Source organism: Somniosus microcephalus, chromosome 6, assembly GCF_052327205.1.
Source record: "Somniosus microcephalus isolate GS21.2 chromosome 6, FLI_Smic_1.0, whole genome shotgun sequence".
In the NCBI taxonomy this organism is placed as follows: Eukaryota; Metazoa; Chordata; class Chondrichthyes; order Squaliformes; family Somniosidae; genus Somniosus; species Somniosus microcephalus.
The window spans coordinates 218,614,221-218,641,975 of NC_140992.1; the positions used below are offsets into that span (position 1 = coordinate 218,614,221).

General features: G+C 43.3%; 1 protein-coding gene across 4 annotated transcripts in view; it reads left to right on the top strand.

The window, feature by feature from the left end:
* Positions 1 to 4,107: 4,107 nt before the first annotated feature.
* The window catches only part of aktip (akt interacting protein), a 29,368-nt gene continuing 5,720 nt past the window's right edge, over positions 4,108 to 27,755 (top strand). The window contains exons 1-7 of one of the 4 annotated variants that reach the window (XM_085991426.1): positions 4,108 to 4,211; positions 21,009 to 21,118; positions 21,997 to 22,205; positions 22,634 to 22,698; positions 22,801 to 22,901; positions 24,692 to 24,780; positions 26,145 to 26,243. In XM_085991426.1, the coding sequence (XP_085847552.1) occupies positions 21,077 to 21,118; positions 21,997 to 22,205; positions 22,634 to 22,698; positions 22,801 to 22,901; positions 24,692 to 24,780; positions 26,145 to 26,243 (605 nt within the window). In that variant the 5' untranslated portion in view covers positions 4,108 to 4,211; positions 21,009 to 21,076. Of the gene's footprint in view, positions 4,212 to 4,268; positions 4,290 to 4,514; positions 4,614 to 4,645; positions 4,857 to 21,008; positions 21,119 to 21,996; positions 22,206 to 22,633; positions 22,699 to 22,800; positions 22,902 to 24,691; positions 24,781 to 26,144; positions 26,244 to 27,755 lie in introns of those variants that run through there. The other 3 variants (XM_085991430.1, XM_085991429.1, XM_085991428.1) reach the window with 3 other exon arrangements.

Here is a 27,755-nt window from a genome sequence, read left to right on the forward strand (position 1 = left end):
AACTTATAAAATTCTAACAGGACTAGATGCAGGAAGGATGTTCCCGATTGGAGTGGTCTCGCTAGACGTACTCTTATCCAGTCAGCTAAACATTCATTCAAATAACTCCTCGAGAAACGGGGTGCGGTTTTGAAGCTTTACTTGAATAAAATTGTGAAACTGTAAACAAAGACAAAGTATGTTTTGTACACAGAGCTGAGTACTATACATTTGATGTTACATAAGATACAAACATGTTTATGAAAACAGAATAGACTAACTGTATAAGTAAATAGCACTGAAGCTAAACCTCGGTAGCTAACAGCTCATAAACTTCTTATGGACAAAGTATTGTCAAAATACTACACCGAAAAGGTTGTTATCATGTTACTAAACAAGGATACTCACAGACATTGCGTCTTGCCTAGCATATAAGAAAGGATGGAGGAGGATTGAGAATGGTTGCTTCATGTGAGCTTTGTTCACAACTCAGCAAAACACTCCCTGGAATACTACTTCCGGGGCAGACAGGAAGAAGGTCAAATAACACACTGCTAGAGGGTGCTATCTGCATGTAATAAGTCCAGAACACCGATGGTGGGAGAGTCCAGAACCAGGGGTCACAGGCTAAGGATAAGGGGTAAGCCATTTAGGACTGAGATGAGGAGGAATTTCTTCACCCAGAGAGTGGTGAACCTGTGGAATTCTCTACCACAGAAGGCAGTTGAGGCCAATTCATTAAATATATTCAAGAAGGAGTTAGATATATTTCTTAAGGCTAAAGGGATCAGGGGTTTGGGGAGAAAGCAGGGACAGGGTACTGAATTTGGATGATCAGACATGATCTCCTTAAATGGCGGAGCAGGCTCGAGGGGCTGAATGGCCTACTCCTGCTCCTATCTTCTATGTTATTGTATTATTTATAATCGGTGTTTGAATGCGCTTCAATAGTGTGACATCACATCCACGGTAATTATATGCCCGTTTGTTTTGCATTTGTAGTGTATATGTGCAACAGTTAAAACATTGGCTGCTAAAAATATTTGCCATGCTACATTGTGCAACCTACATTTTCCATCCTGGTTACTTTGCTGTGCTCCCACCATGTGTGTTCCCTGAATAACAACAGAAAATGCTGGAAAAACTCAGCAGGTCAGGGCAGCATCCATGGAGAGAGAAACAGAGTTAACGTTTCAGGTCGATGACCTTTCGTCAGAACTGGAAAAAAGCAGGAAATGGAAAGCAGGTTTAGGGGCTGGGAAAAGGGGGAGGGGATGAAAGAACAAAAGGGAAGGTCAGTGATAGGATAGAAAGCAGGAGAGATTAAGAGACATTGAGAGACATGAAGAGATATTCAAGGCGAGAGGAGGTGGTAATGGGACAGGATAAGAAACAAAGGATGGCTCTAGATGAGGTGTGAATTGTGCTGACAGAATGAAGGACAGCTGCCATCTGGGAGGGCAGAAAAAAAAAGGCAAACAAAAATTGTGGATAAAAAAAGAAGAAAATATATATTTTATATATATATATGTGATAGGGGCCGAGGTTATGATCTGAAATTGTTGAACTCTATGTTGAGTCCAGAGGGCTGTAGAGTGCCTAATCGAAAGATGAGGTGCTGTTCCTGGAGCTTACGCTGAGCTTCGGTGGAACAGTGCAAGAGGCCGAGGACGGTGAGGTCTGAGTGGGAATGGAGCGGAGAATTAAAGTGACAGGCCACCGGGAGCTCAGGGTCCCCCTTACGGACTGAACGGAGATGTTCCGCAAAGCGGTCACCCAATCTGCGTTTGATCTCCCCAATGTAGAGGAGGCCACATCGTGAGCAGCGAATACAGTATACTAAATTGCAAGAAGTACAAGTAAATCGCTGTTTCACCTGGAAGGGGTGTTTGGGGCCCTGGACAGTGGGAAGGGGGGAGGTATAAGGGCATGTGTTGCATCTCCTGCACTTGCACGGGAAGGTGCCGGGCGAAGGGGGAAGGGGTGCTGGGGGTGGTAGAGGAGTGGACTAGGGTGTCACGGAGGGAGCGGTCCCTACGGAATGCTGAAAGCGGAGGTGAGGGGAAGATGCATTTGGTGGTGGGATCACGTTGGAGGTGGCGGAAATGGCGGAGGATGATCCGTTGAATGTGGAGGCTGGTGGAGTGAAAGGTGAGGACCAGAGGAACTCTATCGTGGTTCCGGGAGGGAGTGGTAGGGGTGAGGGCAGAAGTGCGGGAGATAGAACGGACACGGTCAAGGGCCGTGTCAACCACAGTAGAGGGGAATCCTTGGTTGAGGAAAAAGGAAGCACTGGTATGGAAGGTGGCATCGACGGAGCAGATGTGGAGGAGATGGAGAAACTGGGAGAATGGAATAGAGTCCTTACAGCAGGCGGGGTGGGAGGAAGTGTAGTCCAGGTATCTGTGGGAGTCAATGGGCTTGTAGTGAATGTTAGTAAATAACCTATCCCCAGAGATGGAGATGGAGAAGTCGAGGAAGGTAAGGGAAGAGTCGGAGATGGACCATGTAAAGGTGAGGGAAGGGTGGAAATTGGAAGCAAAGTGAATGAAATTTTCTAGTTCAGGGCGAGAGCAGGAGACGGCACTGATACAGTCGTCAATGTACCAGAAAAAGAGGTGAGGGAGGGGACCTGAGTAGGACTGGAACAAAGAGTGTTCAACATATCCCACAAAAAGGAAGGCATAGCTAGGACCCATGTGGGTACCCATAGCAACACCTTTGATTTGGAGGAAATGAGTGGAGTCAAAGGAGAAGTTGTTCAATGTGAGAACAAGTTCAGCCAGGCGGAGGAGGGTGGTGCTGGATGGGGACTGGTTGGGCCTCTGTTCAAGGAAGAAGCGGAGCGCCCTCAGGCCATCCTGGCGGGGGATGGAGGTGTATCATCTGTCTTCACAAAGGAAGACACAAATAAATCCCCAGAGATGTCGGGGAACATAGGGTCTAATGAGAAGGAGGAACTGAATGAAATCAGTATTTGTAGGGAAATGGTGTTTGGGAAATTGATGGGATTGAAGGCCGATAAATCCCCAGGGCCTGATAATCTACATCCTAGGGTACTTAAGGAAGTGGCCCCAGAAATAGTAGATGCATTGCTGGTCATCTTCCAAAATTCTATAGACTCTGGAACAGTTCCCATGGATTGGAGGGTAGCTAATGTTACCCCACTATTCAAAAAAGGTGGTAGTGAGAAAACGGGGAATTATATATAAGCCTGATATCGGTAGTGGGGAAAATGCTAGAGTCCATTATAAAGGATGTAATAGCAGAGCACTTGGAAAACAGTGACAGGACCAGACAAAGTCAACATGGATTTACAAAAGGTAAATCGTGCTTGACTAATCTACTGGAAGTTTTTGAGGATGTAACTGGTAGGATAAGGGAGAACCAGTGGGTGTGGTGTATTTGGACTTTCGGAAGGCTTTCGATAAGGTCCCGCATAAGAGATTAGCGTGCAAAGTTAAGGCACATGGGATTGGGGGCAAGGTATTGACTTGGATAGAGAACTGGTTGGCAGACAGGAAGCAAAGAGTTGGACACCATTCACACCTTTGATTGCTGTGATTATCTCTCTGCCGAGGTGTGATAAAGGGCAGTTAGAAAGATTACCTGTAATCATCTGGCAGTTTTCTCTGACTATATATGCTGTGCCTGTATGCTTCTCTTCACTTCACCTGACGAAGGAGCAGCGCTCCGAAAGCTTGTGATTTCAAATAAAGCTGTTGGACTATAACCTGGTATTGTGTGACTTCCTACATTTGTCCACCCCAGTCCAACACCGGCATCTCCACATCATGACCCTTTTTGAACAGCTTGCATTTGAGCTAATCGAGAATTGCACTACTGGGCTCAGTTTGTAATACTTGCATTTCCCTCATGTTGACAGGTCTTTAAGATTTGGTGGGACGTTGGGTTTGCTGCTGTCTGTGGATGGTTAGTGTCAGAGCCACTAGGTGGCGCCTTCATTGTTTATTAGAAATTAAATATGGCGTCCGTGACAACAGGCGGATCACGTGACCCGACAACACCCACTCCTGAGAGGAATCGGGGACGCGATGACGTAAATGATTGACAAAGTCATTGACCAATGAGAAAGCAAAAGCTAAGGCTGCTGTAGGAAAGAGAATGGCCGTACCAATCAGAAGCCAGGGGGCAGGCCTTCCGGTGTGATTGTGTTTAATCGGCTGTGGGACGGTCGGTGCTGAGGATGCTGGCGAGTCGGCGGCGACTGGGTAAGAGCGCGGCCGCTTCTGAGGACGGTGCCACCTGTTCGAGATGTGAAAAGCGTCCCCTGCGGAAACCGCTCTGCCGTTCGTTGGCTTTTTGTCCGTTAAGGGATAGGGCGGCGGCGATGGGAGAGAGATTTGTTGTTGTTGTTGTTGTTGTGGTGGGGGGGGCCTTCATTCGCTTGACTGACAGCAAGTTGAGCCAATGTGCTTGTGCGCTGTTTTAGACGTTCGGGTTCCTTTCGCCAATCAGGCTTGCCGGGGGCGGGGCTTTGGTTGAGGCGAGGACACTGTGGCTGAGTGCGCCTGCGCCCTGTGTGAAGGAAGGGCTGGTGGGGAGCAGGGCAAAGAGCAGCGGCAGGTGCACGGCCCACACCTCTGACCCCTCCCTCAACCCCGAAATTGGAGGTAGTCCACCATTTCTTCCTCTCTCTTAATTCTACGACCTCAGATCTGTGAAAGTCCTCACCTCACCTGAAATCTCCGGGCCTTTAAAACCTGCACCTGGCAGCAACAGCCACTTGCATTTATGTTGCGCCTTTAATGTAGTAAAAACGTCCCGAGGCCCTTCGTAGGAGCTATACTCAAACAACACTTGACACGAGCCACATAGAGCTATTAGGACAGGTGACCAGAAGCTTGGTCAAAGAGGTAGGTTTTAAGGAAGAGAGAAAGGTGAAGCTGCTAATCAGTTTCCTGACTTTAAATGCTCAGTTTCCGTGGTGACTGATGTGATCGATTTCCAGAAGTATGTTGTGTGAAATTATCTGTACCTGTGCATCAGACTTGGTCACAGAAACATATTTCAATCCTGGGCTGTATTTCTACATGTGAGTGTGCAGTACATTAGTATTTACTAGTGGGCAACTCCTCAAAGTACTTTTATTCTTGGTCTAAATTGTGAATTTTACTTCTTGCCACCTTTTCTGACCAGCCTTTTCTCCCCATCCCACATGATAGTCAATTTTAGGGAGTGGCAGATGGGTTGGTCAGACTGTGATTTAGATTGTAAATGATTTTTCAAATAATACATGTGGTGTGGACTAATTTGCAGTGTGTGATGCATACCTCCAGCGTGGGTGGAACTTGTATCCCAGGATAAATCTACAGTATTAACTCATTTGAACTGAAAATATGAGTGATTTGCAATGTCCTTAAACTTGAATATTAGCAATTCTGTGCTGTATTGGCTGGTTCTTTCATGATTGCAGAAAAGTACTCTGTCTCTATCGCTATATAATCACTTAAGCAGCATTAAACATGCAAAGGAGGAGTGACTAAAAGCTTGCTCAAAGAATTGGGTTTTAAGGAGGGTCTTTAAAGAGAAGGGGGAGTGGAGAGACGGAAAGATCTAGGGAGTGAATTGCTGAGTTTAAGGCGCAGACAGCTGAAGACATGGCCGCTAATGGTGGGACGAAGTCAGAAAGGAAAGGACTTTCATTTATGTAGAGCCTTTCACGACCTCTGGACGTCCCAAACGCTGTACAGCCAACGAAGATTTGTAGTGTAGTTGCTGTTGTAATGTAAGAACACGTGACATCCAGTTTGCCACAACAAGGTCCCACAAACAGCAATGAGATACTGATAAGATAATCCGATTCACTGATGTTGGTTGAAGGATAGATATTGGCCAGGACCCCGGGAAAATTCCCCAGCTGTTTTTCACGCAGTACTGTGTGTTCTTTTCGTCAACCCGCGAGGGAAGACGGTTTATTGTCTTAACTGAAAGGCAGCACTGCACTGAAATGTCAGCCTGGATTATGTGCAGTCAGGCAAGAGAGTTACTACTAAGCCAAGGTTGACACCCGTTTGAGATAATAAGTGATGACTTTTTGACACTTTCACTCTTCTTCTAGAGCATCAGCTACCAATCCTTTGTGTACAAGCTTCTGATTCTGAATTGTTAAAATTTCAAATTCTGAATTTACAAAAATGGACACTTTGGCTGGGGGAGAAGGGGTGTGGAAAAGAAGAAACTTTACTATGCATCAGAACAATAAACAGACTTTTAGCTGCTACGCTACAACTAGATTTCAACAAACTGGGCAGAAAGTAGCATAACTGTGCAGTCTTGCTTTGTTCTGACATTTCCCCATTTGCAATAAAACGGGTTAGTGGTTATACTACACACTGAAGCTAAGTTTCAGATAATTTGTAACTAACCTTGATCCTGAAGTAAAGTTCCATAAGAAATTAAAGGTGCTTTTACATTTGCTACTTCTGTAGTTTGGACTGTGGAAGAATGATGTCTGTGTGGCAGCTCACCAAGTTTGCATTGTTGAAAACGGCTCCCATATCCTGACAGCAGAATCTACAGGAGCAACAAATGTCAAAGTGCCTTTAATTTAAAGCCTTTTGACTGAGTTCAAGATTGTGTGGTTGTTCCAGAATGATATGCTGGCGTTCTTTTTAACGTGCAATAGAAAACCAAGAATGGCAAAGACTTATCTCAAATGGAGTGGAACATATGCCTAGTGATTAGATTGGATTCGGGACAATTCTTTGTAACCCAGAGCAACAAGGCAAGGAGAATTGTTAATAATGGCACTGTGCGTTCAATTAAATCTTTGCAGTGTCCTGCTAAACAATTCCTCCCTTGACCAAAAACAGCTTATCTGATCAGTCAGTTGCTGTTTGTGGGATCTTGCTTTGCACAAATTGGCCACTGTTTGCCTACATAGCAACAATGACTACTTCAAAAGTAATCTGGTGGTTTTGAAATATTTTGGGATGTTCTGACAAATGCAAGTTCTTTTCATTGATATGAAGGTGGTAATATCATCACAATTAAACCTTTTGTACATTGGTGTGAAATGTGATTTCCAATACAAAATTTCAAAAGCTTCAGAAGGTCATAAATGTAGCAGCATTGTATTGGTTGTGTAAGTGTAAAACCGACTGACTAGCTTGTTGTGAATATACTGCTTTGCCTTGTGTTGTATTCACAGCTAAAGGAAAAAATCTTTGTTTTTGAGAGGTAAATTGCTCTTTAGCTGAAATATTTCAATTCCTCAAAACCATAAAAAAATAATTTCCTTAGATAAATGTATGTCGTATTGCCTTGCAATAGATGTGACAGCTCAGTTGGTAGCACCCTTGCCTCTGAGTCAGAAGGTTGTAGGTTCAAGTCACACTCCAGAGACTTGAGCACAAAAACTAGGCTGTCACTCCAGTGCGGTACTGAGGAAGTGCTGCACTGTCGGAGGTGCCTTTCGGATGAAACGTTAAACTGAGGCCCGGTCTGCCCCTTCAGGTGGATGTAGGCGATCCCATGGCACTATTTTCGGAGAAGAGCAGGGGAGTTATTCCCCAGTGTCCTGGCCAATATTTATTCCTCAGTCAACATCACAAAACCAGATTATCTGGTCATTCTCACATGGAAGCTTGCTGTGTGCAAATTGGCTGCCACGTTTCCTACATTACAAAAGTGACTACACTTCAAAAGTACTTCATTAGCTGTAAAGTGCTTTGGGATGTCCTGATGTCATGAAAGGCACGATATAAATGCAAGTCTGTCTTTGCATATTTAAAAAAAAAAAAAAAAAGTTTGCTTAGGAAAGTTAAAATGTGAAGATAAAAATGAACTTGCACATACTGTGTATTGGAGCAAGTGTTTAGAATAGCTAACAATTTAAATAGGGTGCCTAGAAGCTGGTTGCTCTTACAATGTCTCTCTTTCCAATGACAAGTTAAGAACCTGAGGATTTGTCTATCCGAATAAACCACAGAAAATGGAACTGATTAAATTGCTACACTAGCAGCAATCGTGTTTACAGTCAAACTTCATTTTAACACAATTGCTGGTAATTATGTTGTGATACACTCAGAACACTGGGAACTGGAGCTTCTGATTAGAAATGTTTCTAAATTCACTTTATAATGTTTCTAAATCCGATTTGAACAAATTGCTACACATCGTTTCAGAAGTGTAATATTGGAAGTTAAATGGATATTTATCTGCTCAGTCACCTGCAGATACGCTATGTTAATCAATGTACAGGAAACTTTCGATTAACCGGCCCCTAAATAACCGGAAATGTCGGCTAACCGGCAAAATTCAGGAGTCTGTTTCAGCTAACTTTTATAACTTTATTACTTGCACAGCAACAAATTGAGGAAGGCAAGGGTTTGGCTGCAGCTGTTGCTAAGCTACAGAGACGCTTGCAACTTGTGGACGTCGTTCTGAAGCTGTGGGTTTGTTGCTTCATACAGAGCTCTAAGGCCTGTACCTTTCACTATAGTGTTCGGTTATCCAGAATTGTTGCTGAACCGGCACCACGTCCGTGCCGGATACCAGAAAGTTTCCTGTACTCTAAAGTGAGTCACCTTTTAGATGGCTCTTGAGTAGCTTTGGGATGGAGCAAGTTGGCCTGTTGGGTAAGGAATGGCATGTGGAGATCTAAAAAGATAAGAGATCTTAAGGCCTCTCTTTCCCCCCCCCCCCCCGCAAACCCACCACCCCATCCTGAGGAAAAATATTTTGATATCTCTGCCATGTGATAGCTCATTGCAAAGCTGTGGCCAAAATACAACAGGAAGTGCCTGACTGTTTCTGAACTGTGTTTTCCCCCTTCATTTCATCTTTGAACTGCAAAAAATGGATTTGAATCTGATGTTGGATTTGCAGGCTGGGGTTAATAATTGTGTACTGTGTAATATAAATTAGACTCCTGTTTTCAGTTTAAAAACTGAAAATTGAAGACCTTAAAGGTGATGTTACTTTACCTTTTTTTATTCCCGTCTCGAGAGCATTGTCATGTGCTGCTTTGCAGGTGCACCTTTTACATTTGTCAGCAGGTGCCTATTTTTGTAGGTCCGCTCTGCTTTGATGTAAGATACCCAGTTGCTAGATTGCGCAACTTGCTTCCTATCTCCATCCTTGCCCTGCCTTCACGTGGTCCAACTCTTCCCTTCCTTTCCACGACTTCTCTGTCTCCATTTCTGGGGATAGTCTATCGACCAATATATCCACTATAAGCCCACTGACTCCCACAGCTACCTTGACTACACTTCCTCCCACTCCTCTTCCTGGAAGGACTCTGTTCCATTTTCCCAGTCTCTGTTGCATCTGTTCCGACGATGCCACCTTCCATACTAGTGCTTCCGATATGTCTTCCTTTTTCCTCAACCGAGGATTCCCCTCCACTGTGGTTGACAGGGCCCTCGACCATGTCTATTCCATTTCCTGCACTTCTGCTTTCTCCCCGCCCCCCCCCCCCCCCCCCCCTCAGAACCACGATAGGGTTACCCTTGACCTCACCTTCCACATTCAACGGACCATCCTCCGCCACCTCCAGCATGATTCCACCACCAAACACTTCTTCCCCTCCCCTTTCAGCATTCCGAAGGGATTGTTCCCTCCGTGACGCCCTGATCCACTCCTCTATCACTCCCAACACCCACTCTCCTTCCCGTGCAAGCACAGGAGATGCAACACCTGTCCTTTTACCTCCTCCCTTTCCACCTTCCAGAGCCTCACACTCCTTCCAGGTGAAACACTGATTACTCACGATGCGGTCTCCTCTACGTTGGGGAGACCAAACACAGATTGGGTGACCACTTTGCGCAACACCTCCATTTAGTCCGCAAGCTTGACCCTGAGCTTCCAGTCGCCTGTCACTTTAATTCTCTGGACCACCCCCCACTCTGATCCCTCTGCCTCGTACACTGTTCCAATGAAGCTCAACGTAAGCTGAAGGAACAGCACCTCCTTTCGATTAGGTACTTTACAGCCTTCCAGATTCAACATTGAGTTCAACAATTTCAGATCATAACCTCTGCCCCCATTTTTTCAGATGGCAGCTGTTGCTAATGATTCTGATATTCCCATTTACACTTCTCCTAGACCCATCTTTTGTTTCTTTACTTGTCCCATTACCATCTCCTATCTCCTCAAATCAAATCAACTTTTATTGTCATTGTTAGTGCACAAGTGCAGTACAACGAAATGTAGGCTTGCGGCTCCCGAGAGTGTACATTTGGATTAAGACATTTAAACATTCAACATACATTTGGCTTGTAGTATATTAACATAAATATAACCATAATAAAGTGCATTGGCAGATGTGCAGGCTTTAGAGTTTATTTGTGGAGTTCAGTAGGATGACAGCCCTGGGAAAGAAGCTGTTCCTAAATCTGGTCGTACGGGTGCAAATGCATCTGTAGCGTCTCCCAGATGGCAGGAGGGCGAACAGACTGTGGCTGGGGTGGGTAGGGTCTTTGATGATGGACCGTGACCTCTGTAGACAGCGTTTCTGGTATATGCTCTATGGTTGGTAGCCGGGTGCCGGTAATGCGTTGGGCAGTTTTGACTACCCGCTGCAGGGCTTTCCGGTCATAATAGCTACAGCTGCCATACCATACTGTGATACAGTTTGTCAGGATGCTCTCTATAGTGCAGCGGTAAAAGTTAGAGAGGATCAGGGGTGACAGATTACATCCCTTCAGCCTCCTTAGGAAATATAGGCGCTGCTGGGCCGCCTTCACCAGAGAGGAGGTGTTGAGGGACCAGGAGAGGTCTTCCGTGATGTGGACTCTGAGGAACTTAAAGCTTTCCACCACCGCCCCATTGATGTGGATGGGGGTGTGACTTCCGCCTTTGGACTTCCTGAAGTCCACAATGATTTCTTTGGTTTACTTGGTGTTAGGGCAACCGATAACAACCTGGCCCTTATCATCCCCCTTTGTCATTTAATCTCTCCCGCCTTCCACCCTATCACAGGCCTTCCTTTTTGTTCTTTCCTCCCTTCCCACTTTCGCGGCCCCTTCACTTGCTTAAAACCTGTTGCATCGTTAACTTGTTCCAGTTCTGACGAAGGGTCATCGACCTGAAACGTTAACTCTTTCTCTCTCCACAGATGCTGCCTGATCATCTGAGTATTTCCAGTGTTTTCTGTTTTATTATTGCACCAATGTGGGATTGGATCCCTACTTTTAGCTTACTGCAGCAGTACACCTTAATCCATTGACTGATGCATAGGCTCACATTTTTGAATGGCTGAAGGAACACGCACATCTTCCATTGGCTGCGTTGTAATGTAAAAACGAGAACTCTTAATACTTTCCAGCATTGCAAGAGTACAGCTCAAGCGGATTGGGACTGTCGCTGCAACTCTGAATTTGGGTTGCTGCTACTTATTACATGCATTTGGTTTCTGCAGGCACAGTTGACACTGCGACACCTGGATCAGGAATCCCACCAATTCACTGAATTAATCAGTGCATTTCAATGATTGTATGCACTCCTAATGTAGTTATTTTTTTGCAGGCCTTTTCACAAATCCCCTTGTCAGTTCTCTGTCCGTATACAAAGTACATTGTTAGTTGATGGGCCAGTAGCTTTTGTCGCCTTCTGATCCTGCAACCTTCACGTTAGCCTTTCTGACTTATTCCAACTCCCTATTCTTAAATCCTGTGCATTAGTTCTATTTATGTTGAGATGAAGCTTACCTTGTGTGCCTTTTGGTTGTAAAAATGCACTGAGCCTCTAAATAGCTTCAGTCTGCTATGGAAAGTTTAAAGTTAATGTCAAAGCCAGAGGAAAATAAATTTGCTTTTGAAACCTCGGTCTTTTACATTAGAAGGGATTCCTACACAGTAGGTGTATTGGTAAGATGCTCTTTGAGCACTAGTGTTCTTAAAATAGTTTATTTTTGGATATGCCAAGAGTACAGTATTGATTTCCCATGACTTCAAATTATTGGAATGTGTTTTGAAGAGTTTTGCTGCCTGCATCTTCCCTTATCTAGTCTGTCTTTAAACTGCTTGCATTTTGCTAAACCACTATTTTGCTTGCCTGGAGGTATATTGGATTATACAAGATCTGTGCCTATGTTCCACAGTATAATGTAGGAACATTCACCAACTGTGCGCATTGTCTAACCATATAACACATTCACAGATCTTAATTATTTATAACACTGAAGCCAGAGATCAGATATCAGCTCTTGGTTCGCTCCCACGTGTTTGGTTTTTGTTAAAAAAACATTGGGCTTGCCCAGAATGGGTTGCTACTGGCTCACATTTGACTGTATATTGCATAACTGGTCCTGTAATGTTGTAGCTTACAGCAGTTTTCTGCATCGTGTACTGTAGATACCAGTGCTGTAGCTGGGAGGGCTGCATGTCTTGTTCCAACAATGTTTGCACTCTACCAGTATTAAGTTGACTATGCACTTGTTCCTGGTTGGCTTATAAATGGTGCTCATTTCTACTTGCTGACTAATTGCGGTGCACTGTATTTTTAACTATTAATTAATTCCAGGCATGATTGTCACTCCATGTTAAGCACCAATTCTGCACAATGAGCTGAAGAAATTCTCATCCTATTTTTAAGGCCAGTTCAGTTACTCTTCTGTGCAGAAGTAGTTTTGGTGTTTAACTACTCTAAGCATACATGAGTTTAAGTAAGACGTGGTGTATTATTTCAAATACACTTGTTTCTTGGTAAGATAATTGTCTAGCATTTCTAAAAATTAGTTATGCTATTCTCGAGCTAAATACCAGTTTTATAACCTGCCTCCAGATTACACTTGTTTGTGCTAGTTCTCTTTATACCATTAATGTTTGGTGGCAGATATTTGCTGCTGATACTGGAAAATGGATAGCTACTTCTCGCAATCTGATTTCAACTATTACACTACAGTGGGAGGATGGCAGTCTGTAAATTGTGAGTCAGCAATTTAACAAAGAAGCAAACAGTAGTCTAGTGTTTTGGGATTAACTGCTATTTAGCAATTGCAAAATATCTTAAAATAGTCCTGCATTGTGGGATTGGAATAACTTGATGCTGATATTTGGAGGAAGTAATGATTGGTTGGTTGTAAGGGAAAACAATTAGTGGATTGCTATCTTGCTGGGTAATCTCTTTCCTCTGGTGAAGGTACTGATTATTGTTGGATTCCAGTTCCACAGGTGCTGGCAGCCCTATCCAAGAGTCTATTCTCATGTAAGTTTAGGCAAGTGTTAGTAGACCATTCAATCATAAGGGACATCACAGGAAGCCCAATCCTGTCCTTGCTCAATAATGTATTTTCAGCAGGAATCATTGGGCAGCAACTAGCAATGGGAATCCTGGCTGACTTTTGTTCCCTCCCCAATTCTGAGATGTTTAAGCCAATTGTTCCTCTTTTGCTTTTCCCTGCTCCCATCCTTTCAGTTGTAAACTAGGCCTGCCATACATTAATGTCTGATTGTATTAAAATATTGTAATTTATTTATCAAGGATATTGTAATTTATCAAGGATTTGAAGATAAGATGAGAACTTTGTAGGGAGGGATGCACAAGAGGCTGTTGTCAGGAACAGAATTTGCAAGGAGGTGCATTGCAGGGCTGATGGAGGTCACCGATGGGAAGGTGCGAGGCCAAGGATGGATTTAAAAACAAGTATGATTTTAAATTTGGTGTTGTGGGGGTACCAGGAGCCATTGTAGGTCAGCATGGAGTGAGCAGGACTTGGTGTGGGATAGGATACGGCCAGCAGAGTTTTGGCTGAGCTAAAGTTTAAGGCGGATTGGCCAGGAGAGCATTGGAGTAGTTGAGTCTGCAGGTGACAAAGGCATCAATGAGGGTTTCAGCAGCAGATAGCAACATAGGTGGGCGAAGTTGCCATGGGGAAGTGTGTAGATAAAGAAGATGGGCCATGGTTGGATTTTTGGGGGACTCTGGAGTGGGAAGAAAAACAATTTGCTAGCGGTTCTCTAGCTATGATTGGATAGATACGGGTGGATTCTAGCTAAGGCAGTCCAGCAGCAGAGGTGTTGGAGGTGGATTGTGTCATTGACTATCAAAGGTTGCAGGGAGAATGAAGGGGTATAATGCATTGTGATCATGGGTATAGAGCATGTTGCTTATGACTTTGGTTAGGGTAAAAACTTGATTGGAGGAATTCAGGTGGGGGGGGGGTTGCAGGAAAGATGGGCAGGGGTATATAGAGAACACGTTCAAGAACTTGGGAAAGGGAGGTTGAAAATGGGACCGTGGCTTGTGCAGATGGGGGGATGGGATTTTGAGGATGGAATTATGACGTTTGAAAGGCCCTGCTTTAAAATTTGATGTGTGAAAATGTTAGTTATTGTCACCAAATCACAGGTGTAATAATGTTTACATGAAAGGTGTGTTAAGAGTATCTTAAAATTAGCATTTATTGTGGGACAGACTTGATGGACCAGCTGGTCTTTCTGCCTGTCTCATGTTTTATATGATTGCTTTAAGTGTTCTGCAACTTTCATAGCTATTCACAGCATTGCTGTTTCAGCAGGGTTATAATGCCAATATCAATTTTTAAAGTATTGGTTATATACTTTAAGGGTCCTTGCGCATCAAGGGCATAAAGCTTACTGACTACTCATATATGGGGCTCCCAGATCCTGCTTGTATACCAAAATATTTGTGGGAATTTAAACATGAAAAAGAAGTTTAAGTAACAAATGGTAGTCTGCTTCAAGTTATTGCAACCAGAAAGGCTAATGAGTGCTCAAAAGATAAGGCTGCTGGATTGGAAAAAGGCAAAAGATTAGTTAGAAATGGCCCACATTAATTGGGCAGAAAAGAGCACAATGTGATGAATAGAGCACAAAATAGCTATATTCCTAATGGGCAGAAAAATGGGTGTATCAGAAAAAAGCGTTCTGTAGATAAATCGAGATTAAGATGAAGAGATTTACTAGAATGGTACCAGGGATGAAAGACTTCAATCACGTGGCGAGACTAGGGAAGCTGGGATTGTTCTCCTTGGAGTAGAAAAGGTAGAGGAGATTTGATAGGTGTCCAAAATCATGAACAGTTTTGATGGAGTAAATAAGGAGCAACTGTTTCCAGTAGCAGAAGGGTTGGTAGCCAGAGGGCATAGCTTTAAGGTAATTGGCAAAAGAATCCGAGGCAACACGAGAAAAAAAATATGCAGTGAGTTATGATTTGGAATGCACTGCCTGAAAGGATGGTGGAAGCAGATTCAATAGTTTTCATAAGGGAATTGGATAAATACTTGGAGGAAAAATTTGCTGGGCTATAGGGAAAGAGCAGGTGGAGTGGGACTAACTGGCTAGTTCCTTCAAAGAGCCGGCACAGGCATGATGGGCCGCCTCCTGTGTTGTATCATTCTCTGATTCTGAAAGTGAGTGTGCAGGTAGAGAAAGATGACAATAAATAGGGGCATAGAGCACAAAAAAAGTAATGCTAAATTTGTCCAAATTGTTGGCTACGCCACAGATAAGAGTGCTCTGTACGGTTTTGGGTTTCCCATTATAGAAAGGACATGAAAGCCCTTAAAATGTACAATGTTAATTTACCACAATAATGTCACGGAGAGACTTGAGATACTGGGACTGAGGAGATTTTAAGAAGTTTCTAAAATTATGGAGAATTTTGCTGGACTGTACAGGGGGAAAAAACTATTTCCTTTGGTTGGGAAATCTGTGACGAGGAGACATCAATTTAAAAATGTCGAGGTTAAGAGAAATTTCATCATGTCGTAGGTTGGAGCATGGCATGCTTTGCCACAGGGAGGCAGAGACAAATCTATTTTTAAGGGAAAATTGGATAAATATTTGAGGCAGGGATATGGGCAAGGGAGTGCAGCAGTGGAATTAGTTGGAATGTTGTGTACAAGTAACTGTTCATACAGGATTTCCATTCTAAACATTTACCTAGGCAGTTTCACTGTTAGCTGTTGATACAGCATGACCAAATAGCCTGAAAGAAATTAACAACTGGAAGTGTGCACATGCACAAAATGTTTAGTGTCTCTGGATGCTTTTCTCTGGTTTCATGCATGTGAGACAGATGACACCACTTGGGCTATTGTTGGAGTGCTGAGGTTTTACTTCAGGGAGCAGAAAGAAAATAACCTTTTGTGCAAGTACAAGGAGGCAACAGCATGCCTGTTGGTGCACTCGGTAATCTTTCTATTTGACGTGTGTGTGTGTGTGTGTGTGTATATACACGTTATAAAAGCAGACCAGTGGCTGTTACAAGAGCAAAATATTGTTGATACTGGAAATGGGAAATAAAACCAGAAAATGCTGGAAGCACTCAGCGGGTCAGGTAGTATCTGCGGAGAGGGAAAGAGTTAACGATTCAGGTCGAGGACATTTCATCAGAACTGAAATATGTTGATGAACCGCTTTTAAGTCGATACAGAGCCGGAGAAAAGGATGACTGGAAAAAGAACAAAAGGGAAAGGTCTGTGATAGGGTGGGAGGACAAGAGTGGTTAAATGACAAAAGGGGTGATGGTGCAAGGCACAATTTGGTGATGAGACAAGTATAGAAACAAAAAATGGGTCCAGAGGAGGTGTAAATGGTTAACGCAGAATAGCAGAGGAGGGAAGCATGGAAAATCTGACAAAGTGGAGAGGGTTGCTGTGTGGCCCAGGAATGTGGTGGAAGAAAGGCAGGTAGACCCCAGGGGTGTGGACCACCCTGCCGGCCATGTACCGATGGGAGAACCCCACTCCAAGCACCAGCCCAGACCACCTCCACTCCAGTGCAGCTGTTAGTTTGGATCCTAGATTGATTGTGTCCGTCCGTCCAACGTGCTGCACTGTCAGAGGTGCCATCTGTTGGATGAGACGTTAAAGTCCTGTCTGCCCTCCTCTGATAGAGAAACTATTTATTTTCTCTGGTGGGTGGAGTCCAGAACAAGGGGTCATTGCCTTAAAATTAAAGCTAGGCAGTTCAGGGGTCATGTCAGGAAGTACTTCAAAGTGTAATGGAAATCTGGAACTCTCTCACCCAAAAAGCTGTTGAGGCCGAGGGTCAATTGAAAATGTAAAAGTTGAGATTGAGAAGGAAGGGGAAGGGAACCAAAGCAAGGGCTCTTTGGATGACGAGGGAGATAGAGAAGATGATGAAACAAAAAAAGAGGGTGTATGATGCATGTCAGGTGAATTCTTCAAGGGAGAACCAGACCAAATACAATAAGTTGAGAGGGGATGTGAAGATGAAAATCAGATTGGCAAAGAGAGAATGAGTAGAATGGCGGTTAACATAAAAGGGAACCCAAAAATCATCTACCGGCATGTAAACAGTTAGTGGGTAGTAAGAGGTGGGGTGGGGGCCTATTGGAGACAAAAAGTGATGTATGCTTAGATGCACAGGGCAAGGCTAGAATACTTTGTATCGGTGTTCACTAAGGAGGTGGATGCTGACAAAATATCGGTGGAAAAGGTAGAAGGAATGGAAGGGGTAAAAATTGATAGAGGATGTACTAGAAAGGCTGGGTATGCATAGAGTGGACAAGTCGCCTGGTCCAGATGGCTTGCATCCCAGGTTGCTAAGGGAATTGGGGGAGGCAATAGCGGAAGGGCTTGCCATAATTTTCCAATCTTCCCTAGATGCAGGGGAGGTGCCTGAGGATTGGAAAGTGGCAAATGTGACAGTTGTTCAAAGGATGTAAGGACGATCCTACTAACTACAGGCCAGTCAGCTTAACATCAGTGGTGGGTAAAGTTTTAGAAACAGTAATGAAGGAAAACATTAACGGGCATTTGGAGAGATTTAAGCTAATTAAGGAAAGCCAACGCGGGTTTGTAAAAGGAAGATTGTGTTTGACTAATCTAATTGAAATTTTTGATGAAGTAACAGAGGATTGATGAAGGGAATGCAATGGATGTTGTCTACATGGATTTTCAGATGGCGTTTGATGAAGTACCACATAGAAGGCTGGGTAACAAAATTGAGGCTCATGGAATAGGTGGTTTAGTGACAGCTTGGATAAGGAATTGGCTCAAGGACAGAAAACAGCGAGTTGTGGTAAATGACTGTTTTTCAGACTGGTGTTCCCCAAGGGTCAGTGCTGGGGCCACTGCTTTTATGGAATATAGAGAATGTCTAAATTTGCAGATGACGCCAAACTTGGGGGTGTGGCAAACAGTGATATCAATCAACTGGAACAGGACATAGAAAGGCTAGCAGAATGGGCAGACAAGTGGCAGATAGAATTTAATACAGAGAAGTGTGAGGTGATGCATTTTGGCAGAAGGAACGGTTAATGGCACAATTTTAAAGAGTGTGCAGGGACAGAGGGACCTGGGAGTTGATGTGCATAAGTTGCTGAAGGTGGCAGGACATATTGAGAAAGTGGGAATCATATGGGAACTTGGGCTTCATAAATAGAGGTATTGAGTACAAAAGTAGGGAAGTTATGCTGAATCTTTATAAAGCGCTGGTTAGGCCACAACTGGAGTATTGCGGCCAGTTCTGGTCACCACACTTTAGGAAGGATGTGAAGGCCCTTGAGGGGGTGCAGAGGAGATCTACCAGAATGGTTCCAGGGATGGGGGATCTTCGCTACAAAGCTGGATTTGTTTTCATTAGAGCAAAGTAAATTGAGGGGTGATTTGATAGAGGTGTACAAGATTATGACGGGTTTGGATAGGCTAGACGGGGAAAGGCTGTTCCCACTAGTTGATGGCACAAGGACTAGGGGACACAGATTTAAGGTTTTTGGCAAGAGATACAGTGGGGGGGGGGGGATGTGAGGAAAAACTTTTTTACGCAGCGAGTGGTGATGACCTGGAATTCGCCACCGACGGAGGTGGTGGAAGCATAGACACTGAGAAATTCGGTGGAGCCGCAAACGGGGCGCCAAGCTCGCCTGGGCGCCAGAATTAGCGCAGCGATCGGAGCAGTTGCGACCGCCGGAAATTCAGCTTGAACGCCCCAAGAGGGACACGGCTCGAGGCGCTCCGTGTCCCTCTTAGGGCGCTGAAACTGAATATCGCAGTGCATCGTGCCGCAGCGCCACACGCTGCGGCACTGCAGGCCTTCCTCCCATTCTTAAGGGGGAGGGGCCTGCACCAGCGCGATCAGAGATCATGAGTGCCGGCAAAAGAGCCCGACACCGAGGAGAAGTGCTGGGCTCTCGGAAAACAGCTGACACTGCCACGGGGGGAGATCAGGAGGCCAGGGACGGAGGTGCTGGCAGGCGGCCGCCGAAAAAAAAACGGCCGCCCCGCACCTCCACCTTAATTTGCGCCACTGCCGCCACAGGTAGGCCCTGTTAACCGGGCGCGATTTGCGAACGGCGCTACAGAGGTGGGCGCTACCGAATATCGATCGGGGCGGTAGCGGGGCACTGCGCACACCGATGACATCATCGGTTGCAGCGCAACAGGCTAACGCCGCCATTAGCGTCCCAGCTAAATATCGCGGGAGGCGTGGCCAGTGGCACTAAAGCCACTGAGTGCCCTCTTTAGGCGCTAACTGGTGGCGCAGCCCACCGAATTTCTAGGCCTCTAGGCCTCAATGTTTTCAAGGGGAGACTGGATAGGCACTTGAGGGAAATAAATTTGCAGGGCTTAGGGAATAGAGCAGGGGAATGGGACTGACTGGATTGTGCTACAGAGAGCTGGCACGGTCTTGATGGGCCGAATGGTGGCCTCCTGTGCTGTTATGACTCTATATGACTGATAGATTGTTGTTCGGCAAGGGTATTAAATGTTACGGAATCAAGGTAAATGGAGTTAAAATACAGATCAGCCATGATCTAATTGAATAGCAAAACCGGCTCAAGGGGCTGAATGGCCTACTCCTGTTCTATGTTCCTCAGGTGGATGTTAAAGTACCCATCACATTGTTTTTTTTTAGAAGAAATGGGAAGTTCTGTCTGGTGTCCTGGCCAACATTTAGCTCTTGACCAACCTTATAACAGATTATCTGGTCATTATCACATTGCTGTTTGTGGGACCTTGCAAATTGCTTTCTGCGTTTCTGACATTACGGCAGCGACTACACTTGTTCTTCTTCAAAAGTACTTCATGGGTTATAAAGTGTTTTGGGAAATTCTGAAGTTGTGACAGGCTCTATATAAATGCAAGTTAATTAGTTATAAAAACAGAAAATGCTGGAACTACTCGGCAGGTCAGACAGCAGCTGTGGATAGAGAAACAGTTAACGTTTCAGGCCCATGACCCTTCATCAGAACATTAATTCTTGCTTGCAGTGAGTGTCTGGCCTTTCAAGCATAGAATCAGACCTGGCTGTGATATCGTCCTTGCTCAACGTGTAGAGGGCTTTTTCTAGCAAGGGAACTGGATAGCTATTATGAGGGAGAATCCTAGCTCTGTTTTATTTTTCACTCACTAGCTCTGAGGCACCGAGCCCAGTTGATCACCATAGCAGCAATAGAACGCTATACCTTATTCTAATGACTTCCTTTAACTTTCATTTAACCCTTCTATGCAAATGTTGTTCTCAATCTTTGGGCAGCGCAGACTGAGTGGGCAATTACAGCTGCTGTGGAACTGAACTCTCTCTGGGTGGGAGGAAATTTAAGCTTGGTTTAGGTGAATTGTATCTATTGAAGCTCTCCCACTACCAATGGGAGAAAAAAATTAAGGCAGTAATTAGGAGTGGCCTAATTCAGGTAAAGCCTCGAGTGCAGATACTTCAACTATTTACAATTGTAGTGTTAGTGCACTCGAGAGTTACTGTAACCGTGTTGTGTTGCAGACTGAAATGTTCAGAATCTTTATTTTCAACTAAATGCTAAATAATAAAAATTGTGGATTTAGCTAATGGCAGAAATGTACATTCACATTTAATGTAAATCTGCAGTAATAGTTTACAAAATTGTTAAACTATCAGGGGCAAGCATTCTCTTCCCTTCAGGAAGAAAAGCATTTAGCTTTTTATTCAAGAGCACTTCCAAAGCAACTTGTCTTTTCGGACTCCTACTTTGGGATCCAGATTTGAAACTGCCGGGAGTGTGGAAGAGCCTCAATTTCAGAATTGTATCCTGAAACTCTTGATGTAGATGCTAAGATTTCAGAAATTAACCCTTTTTTTAAAATTCTCTTCCAGAATATAAAGTGGACTAGAGAGGTTCAAGCAGGTGTACGGTTGACTTAGTAGTGAAGCTGGAACAAGTAATGAACCCTTTCTGGAGCATGTCTACAAGTTCTGCTCGGAAGGTAATGGAAAAGCATTTGTCACAAACTTATGAGAATGAAAAGTTGTCCAAGACATACCTTAATTTTGGAGGAGAGCAAGGAAAGCCTAAAATAGGAAAATATGTTTGGCTCGTGCAAGTTTTTTGATATGCAAACTAGTATGTCGATATTTTAAAATGCTTTATTAGGATTTGTCCATGTTTTATAGATATTAAAACAGCTGTATTTTCACTTGTAATCTTTTTCTGAATTGCTGACTACGCTATTTCTGACGTTCGGTGCAATAGCGGTGGATGACTTGATTACACTGCAACTCCAATACTCTGCAGGTCACACAGTAAATTTTCCTTGGGGACTGACACAGTTATCACAAATCTAGTTAAGTGCACGACCTGGGTAAAATCCAGCTCAGTTTTTCTCTAACAGCAGTTGATTTCCCACCCTCCCACTACCAAAAAGGTCTTTCACATTTGAGCAGTTGTAATGAATGGTGGGAAGTACATTTTTGATCAGTTGCGATGTTGGGGAGGGTTTTTATGTACTAAGCGCAATTTACCTTGCCATCCAAGAATGGTTTTGTTTGTTATAAATTACATGCCCATTTTTGGCCTGCTGAGGTTACCACCTGTGCCACCCTTGGCTTAGTTGCCAGGAGTTAAATGAGGAAGGATTGATGGGGATGTTCCATCCATTCTCACCTCTGGGAATATGCCTTTTGTCCTGCTCAATGCCTCATGTGTTACGAGTCTGTTTGTCCAATCTGTAGTGCCACTAACTGCCTTTAATGTTTTCAATACTATGCATAACTATATAATTCTGCATATAACACCTGTGAATCTTGTAGAATACTCTGAATTTTAAAATCTGCCTTCCCATGGTAATGGTCTTGTGTTGTACAGAAATCTGACAGTGAAGAAAGAGGTGTGTCTGGAGAACAGAAGACCAGTCCTCCACGCTCTTCATCAGCCAAGAAACAGTTGCCTTCTATACCAAAAAATGCTGTTCCTGTGACTAAACCCATTTCTCCCGTCACATCTACACAGTCAACAAATGGAACGCATGCTTCATATGGTCCCTTCTACCTAGAATACTCTCTCCTTGCTGAATTGTAAGTAGCACCTCTTCAGTGTGGTCCCAGATGTGCAGATTAGTGTATCATTGTGCAGTTTTGTTTTGTCCAGCTTTGTGAACTTTTAATCTACTGTTATCCTGTTGAAATTCATGGAAATAAATGAAGTAGCAAAAATTCAATTGAGAAAGCTGTTTTCTGACTCTTGCAATAGTGGCAAGTTTGCTACCATGGTCTATTCAGGCAGAGTTCTAAATATCAGCTATATCTTCAGAGAAGCCATGGCATTGCCCCAACTTGAAGGGAAAACCTGAACATGGGTTGAAATAGGCAGTTCTAATACATGTGCCACAGTTGCAGGTTTATTAAACTTTAGATTGGGTTTAGGTGTTCATTTGATCTTGCTGTCGAGCAGATGTAATTTGTGCTTGAAATTTCTGATGTGTTTACATGTTAATGTTTTCCAGTACCTTGGTTGTAAAGCAGAAGCTGCCTGGAGTCTATGTACAACCTTCATATGGATCTGCATTAAGTAAGTCTCCCATAATCTATGACTGGTTTTGCTTTTCATCCATTTTGGATTTTCACTTTTTTAAAAAAAAAATCTAATTATTTCATATGTCTCTGTTTTCAGTGTGGTTTGGGGTGATCTTTATAAGACATGGCTTGTACCAGGATGGTGTATTTAAATTTACTATTTATATCCCTGACAACTATCCAGATGGAGACTGTCCTGTAAGTAATGTTCCTTTTCAACTCGTTCATTTGCTTTAGATTGTGTATATTTTAAACATTGTATCTTAACATTTGCAACATAATTTGTGGTGAGGTACACCAAGCCACAGAACAATTGTACACTTCTACAGTGTGAGGTACCAATGCAGTATATCTTTTTAAAAATAAAACCACTTTTTTTATTTAAAAGGGCAAAGTAACACTTTACATCACCATCTCCAGTCTGTATTGCTTTTTTTCACTCCCCAGAGTCTGTTAAAGTGAAGAATGAAATAACTTAACCCATCTGTGTACCACCTTCAAAAGTGAGATTGCAGTGGAGTAGGAACAAAAATAATTCTTCCTCCACTCATTCAACTTGGCGTGAGTGTTTGTTTCTCTCCGCGCCCTCTCCCTTGAGTGCTGTGGATGAGGACTCCTCTTGTGAGATTGTGCTTTGTGCACTATAGAAGAGCTAACTTGACAATTGGTGACAGGTCTCCTGTTAATCTGAGAACTGTCAATGGTTACTCTGGTTGTGTAGTAATCTAGCTATGTTGATCTTGGAGTGCTCTACCTCTAAAGGCTGGAGCTAGTTTTCAACCAGTCAGGAGCTTAATTGCCACCTTGGGGCCCTACCTCTAAAATGGCTTGTATGATACTGGGAGGCAGTGGAAATCTGGTAAGTGAAATACTTCCAAATTATTTTTTAATAAAAGCTTAGAATGGATTATACAAAGGCCCAGCTGTGTTAAGGGTACAGGTTTCAAATCTAGGTGATGTTCATGTATGTCTGCAGAGTGTTATCAGCTGACATCCGAAGTATGCCCAGTTGAATGTTTGTTAGAGATCCTATGGGTGTGTCTGACCTCAGTACAATTCAAGATTTAAGTGACTACTTTTTAGTTGGATTATCTGGGAACTTCAAATTTGGGTTTCATATTGAATGCAATGTATGGAGCCTGGTGCAAAGCCAACTGCATATGACAATAGATTCTAGAGGTTGCTTCACGCTCCTAGCTTTTGGTGTGGTGCATATTCAGATTACTGCCCCAGTTGCAGAGTTGTACTATTGATGTAGTAATGAGGTACTCAATATCAATTTGAATTCATCTAAAAGTGAAATGTGTTGTTTATATTTATCCATATGTTGCAATTGATCTTTGCAAAGAGGAAAATATAGTATGTATAATCTGCAAGAATTCTCATTAACATGACTCTAACTGGATTCTCTAATTTTTTTTGGCAGTCATATATATAAACTTATTTCAAGTCGGTAACTAATTTATTGTTCCTGTCAAATTTTTGATTTGGCCAAAATTTGTTTAATTCAAAGGTTCTGTCAATAGTCCAACTTATCGTTGATGTACATTGATGTGAAAAATGCACATTGATGTGAAAAATGCCAATGTAGCTTTGTGCTGGATCCAAACTGACACCTGAGGGCAGTGAGACCCGGTACTTTTTTCCTCCCCCACCATCTGATCAGATGGAGGCCATCTGACACTCAAGTTTGCACTGGCTGCTTTAAATTCAGTATATTTAATGTTTTGAGAAATCAGTGGCTTCTGCCAACGCTCCACTAACATTAAAAACTGACTGCTGGGTTCAAACATTAAAGCACAGTTGTTGAAACTCTGCCTATAACCATCGAAGCCAGCAGATACCAGTCTCTGATCGGTAGCTGCAATGTTAAACTTCAGCTTTGGGGAGGGGAGAAAACTTCCATGAGGAAGAGCAGCATTGTTAACTTAAGAATTTTTTTAAAATATATTAAATTAGATGTTTCATCTTTATATTCATTATTTTAGCGCTTGATGTTTGATATGCCAGTCTTCCACCCGCTAGTAGATCCAACAACAGGAGAATTGGATGTAAAAAGAGCATTCACAAAGTGGAGGTTAGTACAGTTTAATTTTAAAATGAGTTGAGGTGCTGACTAATGTTTTAGCAATGGACTTGAGTGGGATAGTTCATGGTTATCTCTTCCATGGCAATAAATGTACATGTTGCATATGGCAAATTTGTCTAAGATTTAGCATTGTATTGATTTCTTTAATTCTGTCATGGTACACAAGATGTTAAAAGACCAGCTTCATTCACAGAATAACATGCCCTCATTTATATTGATACAAACGTTCCAGATCTTGTTGGTTGTCCCAGCCAGATGTCCGACTATAAAAATGTATATTTGTTTAAAAAGTAGAGGTTTTTTTCCCTATAAAATGGAACGCTACCCCCTCCTTCATGTCTCCCATGCATTTTCTTTCTTGATGAACTTTTTTTTTCACATCACTTTATGGTTGACCATCTATCTTGGTGCAAGCCCTATAGTGAGTTATAGTTAAGTTATACAATGGGCCAACATTCGCAATCGGAGGTTTCCCGCGGGCGGATGCTTCCGACCTGCAAAAAAATCTACGAATATACCTGGTGGCCTGGGAGATACGGAGACTTGCGATCCTGGGCCTCTCCGGGTCTGCGCGGGCAGAGGCCCACGTATCCCAGGGGCACAGGTGGTTCGCAAGCACCCCTGGGATCACGTGGGCCAGCCCAACCAATAAAAGAAAGGGAATCTCCATTCATACTTATTGGAGTTACGTACGTACGGAACTCCAATAAGTGTGAATGGGGAACACTTAAAATTATTTTGTGTGTTGGTGTATTTTTTTTAAACCATTACATATTTAAAATTAATTAATGCCATTTAATTAAATATTTTAAACAAATTTAATTTAAGAAATTGTGTTTATGGGGCTAAAAATAAATTTACCTTATTGAAGAGTGTTTTTTAATTTATAAATGAGTGCTAAAATTTTCTTTTTCTTTTTACCATGCGTAAGAATTTGACAGGCATTCAGCGGGCGGAAGTTGTGCAAATAGCTCACCCGCAGAGGCCCATCTCCCAGGGATGTGGATGATCTGTCAAGAGAATTCTTGATGGATCGTAAGTGCCGGGTTTCAGTGCATGCGCTTCGCATGCCTAAACCCGGAACTTGCGCGTCCCCATACGGGTGCGTACATATGTCCCATTGTCTTCTCTTTTCCACACCCCCTCGCAATAGGTGCAAACTAGGCTACACACTAGGCACAAATGCGCCACAGCAATGTGTGAAAATGCCTGAAGAGAACTAGGTAAAGAAATCTGCCCAGTTTCTCACACTTCTTCCCTGTAGTTTTTGAAAAAGTGGCAAATGTAAATGACTTGCTGATTGTATGAATCTTTCCTAATGCTGTGTTGACATGATGCTTTTCTTCCCACAGGCGGAATCATAATCACATCTGGCAGGTGCTGATGTATGCTCGTCGAGTGTTCTACAAGATTGATACAGTTAATCCCTTGAACCCTGAAGCTGCAGTACTGTGAGTCTGAAAAGAAAATAGCTTTTTTGAGTTCTCGAAGGCCTTGCTTCTAAAATAGCACTTGTGTAACTGACTAGAGGTTTAGTGCCACCTTGGTGGATACAATTAGGATTAACTGAATTGAGTTGTTTGACAATCAAGTTTTTTTAAAAGAACAGTTAATGTAGTTTTTTTTTCCTGTAGTGTTAAGTGTTTGGTGTATTGTACTTTTCAAAAGGTTGTATCTATAGTAGCCTTTCAAAAATATTGATAGTTATTATTTATGAAAGGGGAATTGTGTTTGACAAATCTGTTAGTTTTTGAGGTTGTAACTAGCAAGGTAGACGAGGGGGAGTCAGTGGATGTAGTGTATTTGGATTTTCAAGAAGCATTCGATAAGGTGCCACACAAGAGGTTATTACACAAAATTGGGGGTAGTATATTAGCATGGATTGAGGATTGGTTAACGGACAGAAAACAGTAGGAATAAAGGGTCGTTTTCGGGTTAGCAGGCTAACTAGTGAGGTACCGCAAAGATCAGTGCTTGGGCCTCCGTTATTTAGAAACATAGAAGATAGGAGTAGGCCATTCGGCCCCTCTAGCCTGTTCCGCCATTTAATGAGATCATGGCTGATCATCCAAATTCAGTACCCTGTCCCTGTTTCTCCCCATATCCCTTTAGCCTTATTAAATATATTCAAGAAAGAGTTAGATATATTTCTTAAGTTGGCCTCAACTGCCTTCTGTGGTAGAGAATTCCACAGGTTCACCACTCTCTGGGTGAAGAAATTCCTCCTCATCCCAGTCCTAAATGGCTTACCCCTTGTCCTTTGACTGTGACCCCTGGTTCTGGACTCACCTGCCATCAGGAACATCCTTCCTGCATCTAGTCTGTCTAGTCCTGTTAGAATTTTATAAGTTTCAATGAGATCCCCTCTCATTCTTCTAAACTCCAGCGAATATAAGCCTAATCGTCCCAATCTCTCTTCATGTGTCATTCCTGCCATCCCAGGTATCAATCTGGTGAATCTTCGCTGCACTCCCTTCATGGCAAGAACATCCTTCCTCAGATAAGGCAACCAAAGCTGCACACAATACTCAAGATGTGGTCTCACCAAGGCCCTGTACAACTGCAGCAAGACATCCTTGCTCCTGTACTTGAATCCTCGCGCTATGAAGGCCAACATACCATTTGCTGCCTTAACCACCTGCATGCTTACCTTCAGCGACTGGTGCACAAGGACACCCAGGTCTCGTTGCACTTCCCCTTTTCCCAATCTATTGCCGTTCAGATAATCTGTCTTCCTGTTTTTGCCACCAAAGTGGATAACCTCGCATTTATCCATATTATACTGCATCTGCCCAATCACCCAACCTGTCCAAATCATACTGGAGTTTCTCTGCATCCTCCTCACAGCACACATGCCCACCCAGCTTACAATCTATATCCATGACTTAGATGAAGGGACGAAGTGTAATGTATCCCAAGTATGCAGACGATACAAAGTTAGTTGGGAAAGCAAGCTGTGAGAA